Source organism: Aythya fuligula, chromosome 1 (assembly GCF_009819795.1).
Source record: "Aythya fuligula isolate bAytFul2 chromosome 1, bAytFul2.pri, whole genome shotgun sequence".
NCBI classification, from domain to species: Eukaryota; Metazoa; Chordata; class Aves; order Anseriformes; family Anatidae; genus Aythya; species Aythya fuligula.
This window is the reverse complement of record NC_045559.1, coordinates 11373474-11380966: the sequence shown is the minus strand read 5'-3', so window position 1 is coordinate 11380966 and position 7493 is coordinate 11373474. Positions and strand designations below refer to the sequence as shown.

The 7493-nt window shown below is 35.2% G+C and overlaps 1 protein-coding gene across 2 annotated transcripts in view; it reads right to left on the bottom strand.

The window, feature by feature from the left end:
• Positions 1 to 299: 299 nt before the first annotated feature.
• SEMA3C (semaphorin 3C) overlaps positions 300 to 7493 on the bottom strand; it is a 121716-nt gene continuing 114522 nt past the window's right edge. For both annotated transcript variants that reach the window (XM_032202283.1, XM_032202291.1), the window contains 3 exons: positions 6990 to 7057; positions 3714 to 3844; positions 300 to 1766 (listed from right to left, as the gene is read on the bottom strand). In XM_032202283.1, the coding sequence (XP_032058174.1) occupies positions 1353 to 1766; positions 3714 to 3844; positions 6990 to 7057 (613 nt within the window). In that variant the 3' untranslated portion in view covers positions 300 to 1352. The remainder of the gene's footprint in view (positions 1767 to 3713; positions 3845 to 6989; positions 7058 to 7493) is intronic.

The window sequence follows — 7493 nt, the reverse complement described above, 5'->3', positions numbered from 1 at the left end:
GAATAAAACAATGAACATTTGTCCCTATCTTTTGGCATCAGTGTTGCTCAAAAGGACGCAATTGTTTTGCCCAGGCTAGATGATGCACATGTAACCAATTTTCAATAGACATACTTCATTAGAACTGACAGTTGCTTCTTAAACAAAAATATTTCTATTTAAACATCCCTCTCAAAATTTTAGTTTTTTGACCCAAACATATTTTTTTAGTTTTTATTTTCTTTTTTTTTCTTCTCCTGATCTTCTTTTCAGCAGAAAACCAACCAACCAACCAAAAAAAAAAAAAAAAAAGAGGAAGGTATAAAGAGTGAAAAATGAAAATGCTTTAATTCTAGTAATTCTAGATACTATGTTTGCAACTTTGAGAAACCAGCTGAAAAAATAATGTTTTGAAATTTTCAAAGACATTTCTGACTTGCTTCTATATTGTAGACCAAATAAATTGTGAAGCAGATTAAATACAATTTTTGAGTAAACATTGTACTGTATACCCATATTCTGACCTTTGAAAAAAACTGGAGTGTAATTCTTTGAAAATAGCTAAAATACCCAAGACACTTAGGTGTTTTTCAAAATTGTATGTATAAATGAACATTCTTATCTTGGCTTGTAAGTGGCTTGTGCCACTTACAAAGCTATGTCATGTTATAGGAAATCTTATAAAAATCAATATGAGCAGAGATATTTTAAGTTACATTCCAGACTCATTAATTTATTACAACTCATACTATGCACAATAATCAGTGTTTCCTCTGATAAAGTATATAAAGCTTTTTTCTCTTTTTCTTCTACTCATTCCTTCATTTGACCTTTGAATGAATGAAACATTTCTACTATATTTGCTTCCTATCTGCACGCATTCACATGATTTGAACAATGAGTGAAAGCTGTAAACCCAGTATAGAACAGTAAACAAGTAGAAACTCATGTTCATGAATGCAGTGCAAGGAAATCTTAGTACCATCTTACTTTGAGCTTGCATCTTAACCCAGATTCTTCCACCACCAATCTGTTTAGTACAGTTCCAAAGTTGCAAGATAATGCATTGATTTTGTAACAATTTCTGTTCAACAATAATTAAATACTGAGATGTTGAACGTGAATCTGGTTTAAGAACACTCAGTTTGCTTCTAGGACAGAGCATAATCTAGTGCTGTTAAGCATCTAGGAATGAAAATTCTCCACATCTTTTCTTTAGTTAAGTTACACTGCATTTTATTGGGAGGATGATACTTTCTGAAGCTTGTTGTAATATCATTTATTTCTCGTCGTATTTGCTCAAATTTGTTCTCAACAGATAAATATAAGCCTCCTACAGTGAGGACAAAGATATCTCCTACTACAAAATAAAATTAAGATCCAGGTAACTGATTTCTTCTATTTCTACTTTTCCTGCTATTGATAAGGGCCTTTAGTTTACTGTAGTCCCCTCTCATCTTCTGGGATTCTTCCCTCTGCTGACTTTGCTGTCTACTGTCTTTGCAGTACTGGTTAATCATCTGTATTTCTGAGTGGCTGAAAGCTCCCACAAAGTCCTTTGGGTGGAACTGCAGTGCTCGCACTGAGCTGGCCCAGGTCCAAGGGGACCACTTGTCAGTCACGAAGGCCACCATCTCTGTATCTAGCACTTTGAAATTGATTTTTGCTAAGGTTTGCTTGAAGTTGTTCTCTGTTGCAATGCAGTGATAAAGCCCTCGGTCACTGTCTTGGACAGAGCGAATGAGAAGTCCTTGCTCAGTAGCTATGATCCTCTCATTCAGCTTGACCTAAAGGGAGGAAAGACAGAATGAACTTTTTCAAGAATGTTACAGAACAACGCAGTATTGGACCTCCTGGCTAAGGCTTCAAATGCCTCTTTCTTTATTAAGGGTTTCTTAAATGTATTATATTTTGCTTTATCATGCATCACAGTGACCACCATTCCTGCTAATGTTAGGACAGAACTTACCTCAAAGTAGGTTAAGTGTCACTGAAGAAAATAATTTTAATATTTGTATTCATTATGCTACAGTAGATTTGATTGAGATGAAGACAAAAATGTCAATCTGGATACTACATGAAAGACAAGTTTTTATAATGTTCAAGCAGAGAAGCTGAGAAAATGAACTTTATTTGCCAAGGTTATATCCCTGCAACCATTCCTTCCAGAATCAGACACTGCCGTTGAAACTTCATGGAAGACAGGTGCAGGATTCGGCCAAAGGTTGATCTGTCTGAAGGTAGCTTCTGGTTAAATGTTTTGACTGGTAGGTTTCTGGGGCTAACTCTGAAGAACTATTTTTGAACTGTGGAGTTTAAAGCCAGATAAAAAAGTTTTCTTCACAATAGCATCAGCTGGGACTTGGTTCATTGGAAACCTAGAGTAATTTTTCTACTCTCCTATTTTCTTTCTGGTTTCAGATTTTGGACAGTCCCAGGAAATAGTAACATCATCTAAAGAAAGCAAGTTATGATATTTTGTTGAGCTATAATCTGATTATAAATGATACTGCACGTGTCTCTTAGCATATCAGCTGTGAAATAAAAATTAACCCACTGTGCAAGAATACCAGTTCTGGCATTTTAATGAATTATTTCTCTATTTTGACACTGCACTTTGCATTATACCTGACCCTCTTGAGATCCAATGCATTTATTATGCTATTCTGTTATTGCAATTTTTTTTTTAGACATTGTAGAGGTAAGATTTTCAGCAACCCAAGAGATTCATTTTAGCTTGAAAAGTAATTAATCTTGTCATTGATTTAGTTTGTTGCTACTTAAAACTGGATTGTTTCTAATACTGTTATTGAACATCAGGAAAAAAAAAAAAAAAAGGAAGCTGTTCTTCTGAAGCAACAGGTTAAAGAATTTCACCTAGATTGGCAGGACATGGCTCTAGTCTTTGAACAGTGCATGAGAGAATCAGCATGAAAAACTCAGTAAGAGGCTTTGTAAATCTTCTCTGATTTTGGAAAATGGCCTGATATGAGATTAATGCTTTTCAGTATTTATAATCTATCAACAGACACCATATTCATTATTTTTTTACTTACAAAAGTTATTCCTTTTTATTCATACAGTAACTGCCTTGGATTTGAAATGGAGTTTTCCACTTTAATATTACTTAAGAAAGACACATTCTTCATAAACAATCATACTGTATATTGCAGTGCTGAAACTTGAGAGCCTTAGAGAGTGCAGTAATGGAAAATGTGATTGCAGCATGGTGGGGAAATACTTTTGTCAATACGTGTTCTTGCTAAAGAAACCTTTCACATTTCTCCCACTTTTGCCTTTTATCTCTTCAATAGCACAGAAAGGCTGCTGCATGCAGACTTCTTCCTCAACTTTATACAGCTTATTGCTTTTATGCCTGTTTCCTCAGATCAATAGTAAGACCTGAGTGCTGCAAACTTTCCATTTGCAATTAACAAGGTGTGAAGGAAAAATTCCTTAACTGGTTCCCTACGTTTAGGGTATTTTCTGATAACTATTCTGCTTTGATAGAAGTTGGCAGAGCTGAGGAGTTAAGTGCCTTCCAGTCATACTGAAATCTCTGCGTTGACTTATACAAGTAAAGTGCTGGCCAGTGTCCTGCATCCACACACATTCTTCAGCTTCAATGTAACTGGAGAGTCTGATGAAAACACAAACACCATTTTGCCTTGGTCTGGGATGTGGATTAGATACTGACTGAGATCCCTTACTGAGCTATTGCTAACATTACTCACCTCTTTTCTCCTGTCATTATCTTTTTGTAGCAGCCATTTAATAGAAGCCTGAGGAGATTTGGGTGTACATTCAAGAAAGGTGGTGTTGTTTTTCACTCCGTACTGAACTGTTTCTGCTGCATTTCTGTAGGCTAGAAAGGAAAAGAAGACAGGTCAGGATAATGTAAATGCTAGTTTTATACAGAAAAAAACAAACTGTGTTTGCACTATTTGCAATATAGGTCCAGTGAGGTATATCTGATCCTAAAATAACAGATAACTAGTATTTTAAGGAACAGGATTTTCAAAGAAAATAAATGAAATGTAAAGAATCACAGCTAGTTCCAACTATTGGTCTTTACACTTGGACATGATCTTTTTCTGAGAAACTCAATACCTGTGGGCTGGCAGGCAAATGTATATCTAGATGTTTCTATTGAGTTGAGTCCTGCCTGGAAAGCTCTGCTTGCTGATGGGGTAACTGATCTCAGGCATATTCTTCCCAGAAATACTTCATTCTCTACTAAGAAAAGACCATCTCTCTGGAACCATTAAAAGAAAAACAAAGTGTTTTATACACTTCTTCACACTTCACAGTTTACAAATTAGGGTAATATTGTTGTTGTGAATAAAAATACATAATGACCTAAATTAAAGACAGCTCCATCTATTACAGTGGTCATGCAGTATCACAGGGAGGCAAGAGAGGGCAGACTTGACTGCCAATCATCCACTTCTCTTACAAAGCCTCCTTCTAGGAAAGGACCTGGTTCTAAATCTGAAATTCAATAAATACTTAGGCCAGCAACTGAGAACAGGTCAAATTTATAGCGCTCCAGCAACACCTGGGCAAGTGCTGAGTGTATGTCATCACTTAGACTTGTTGTGACCCTTCATAATTGTGATAGATGAACATTTGGTAGTTACTGATAGGAACTTTCAGATTTTCATTGTTTGCACTAAATTATAGTATTTGTCCTGAAAACAGTATATTTCCAGATTTAAAAGCTTACATCATATATAAAATAAAAGTTATTATGTTTTTATTTATTTAGACAAAGGAGCAATGAATACAAAATAATGTGAGAAATGCACATACATAGAATTTTGTATGTTTAAAATCAGACTGTGGTTTTGCAGTCTTAAGACTGGTTTTGCTCACCCTGTATCTCCCATTCTTTTCATCCTTTTTTTTTTTAATCAAATGATATGTGAAATTGTAATGATACTAAATGAAGGAGGTTTTTTCTTTTAGTCCTTGCAAGTTCTTAACACATTTATTAAGTTGTAAAAAGATCAGTTGTATTTTTTTTTTTTAGGAGAATAATGTAGAAATATTTTGCATTCAAAGACCACAAACTAGCAAAGAGTTTGTCTGTGGGCTGGTTTGTCTGTAGCTGCGAAACATGGTGAGAATTAGAGTTGTAGCACAACTTATATACACTGGGACTAGGTATAACAAATGCATTTTAAAAAAATCTATTCAGTTGATCAATACATATCTAACTTCTTGATTAGACCATCCTCCTACCACTTATACATGCTAAAAGAGAGAGAGAATATAAATGAATTTCTCTAGTGGCCATAAGGTATAAAACAAGTGTAGAAGTATTATAGTGTTTCATGGAACATTTGAAAAGTGGTATTACAAACACTTTAGTTCTTGACAATCTCTTAAAAATAGCAATGTGCTAAAAATGTTTTTATATACAAGCTGAGAATTCTAAGGCATGCAACCTATCATGCTTAAAGACTTAGTCTCAAGACTTCATAGTCTTCCTTATGAACTTTTAAGATTTCTTCTCGTTGTCCAACTCTCTACCCTTTTGTCTTTTAGGTAGGTTTCAATTTTCTCCCTAGAATAATAGTTTTTCTATAAATGGCTTGAATTATATTTTGAAAGATTCCACGTTGCTGTTTCTTTTTCTCTTTTCCACAGAAGAAGATGCTGTCACCTACCTACACAATACTGTTGTCACCAAAACATCCTTTAAAATTGCTAAAACATATAAATCTATAAATACAGCCATATTAAAAAAAAAAAAAAAGTCTGGAAAATAAGACTCCCGTGTCAAAGTTTAAGTGTTTATTTCCTCTCAGCCCAAAATGCAGACAGCTGACTTTCTCACATTTTCCACATGGAAAGAAGAGACACCCGTCCTTGGGATAGATAGCAGGTGGGTGGTAACTGCATATGCCCACAAGGTAGGACACAAAGATCTTCATGTACTTCATGTTTTAAAGCCTTAGCTTCAATATAAATATCTTAGAGCTCAGGTACATACTGAGCAGGTGGGGTCATCTTTTGTAATTAATCTGTTCAAGCAATCAAGCTTCATATAAATGACCTAATACTGAATCATGGGGAAAGACCCACTGGTGCTGTGGGTTGGAAGCTAGAAAAGAGTTAGCCACATTTGGCCTGAAGGTTCTATGCCTGTCTGATTGTTGTGGTCTGTTTTCTTCCAGGAGATTATCTGGGACCCAAAAAAACCCCAACATTTAAGTGGAATTATGATTGACTGAACCTTTGACATGTAACTCTTTAAACATTCTTCTTTTATTCAATTAAAAATGTAATCAAAAATTTAGAGTGAGATCTATTATTTCATCTCCAGCTGGAACAGATGAGAACACACTTACTGAACATAAGCTCAGAAACAGAAGTGGAAGAAGTATCATTCTCTAACACAGGACTGTGGCTTGATGGCATAGTTTGCCACTCGCTGGCTCATACAGGCATGGGGTTAAAAAGGATTAAACTTCTTTTATGTGTATCTACTCTGACTATGACTTTGGCCATATTTGGCTGGTGCCTAGAAATCTGATGAAAGTGAGAACTGGGAGGGCAGATCATTGTCTCCACTATCTATCCACATTGTGCCAGGCTGGCAAAAGAGTTGCACAGCTGGAAATAAGGAACTTTTATAAAGAGATTTGAAGCCGTTTGATTTTCCATGTAAAGGAAGAAATGAATAATGATAACTCAAAATGTAGGTCTAGAACCTCCTGTTTGCTGAAAGATGTTCCCCAAAACATAATATGGCCTCAAATTTACCGTACCTGTTTTTAATCAACACTATCAGCTTCTCATTTCATGTACGCTGAACTTTATATGTCACAGTTCATCATTTTTTATCATATGTGCAGGTTTCATGTAATTGCAAGGAAAAACTTAGACTTGGAAAATAATTATGCTTTACCAGTAAACCACACAGATAATATGAGCTGTAATGAATCATATAAAGGAAAGCCATATGTTCTTTATATAGCACAAGGATCTCTAAATTATTGTACCTTTCAGGTTGAAACCTCGGCACTGAGTCAGAGGGTTTCCATGTCTCACATCTTGCCTGCGACTCCTCCTGAAATATTTTATAAACACAAACTGTTATTCCAAGGTAGGTACACAACAAATAAACTTTTTTTTTTTTTTTTTTTTTTTTTTTTTTTAAACCAGATTAGGTATCAGGGATAGTTCATTACCTACTCTGAGACTACTTTTCTGCTGCCAGGGATGCTAGAGAGAAGATACTGTTTAAATGAATAATCATTTTGAAGAATTTCATAGAACAGTTGTTCTTTAGGTTGGTAAAGTAGTTTTGCAATGAAGGCATAGAGATGGAAGAGTTAGAGATAATGCATAAAAGGTTTAGTGATGCAAGACCTAACATTTAGAGGCAGAACCCCTGAATGAAGCTAGAGGTCTTCAAAAAGGCAGGCACATAAGAATGGATTGTAGAAGAGTCACAGATCTCATATCTAAAGCACCAGCAGAAAATCATAATGTAGGACATGTTC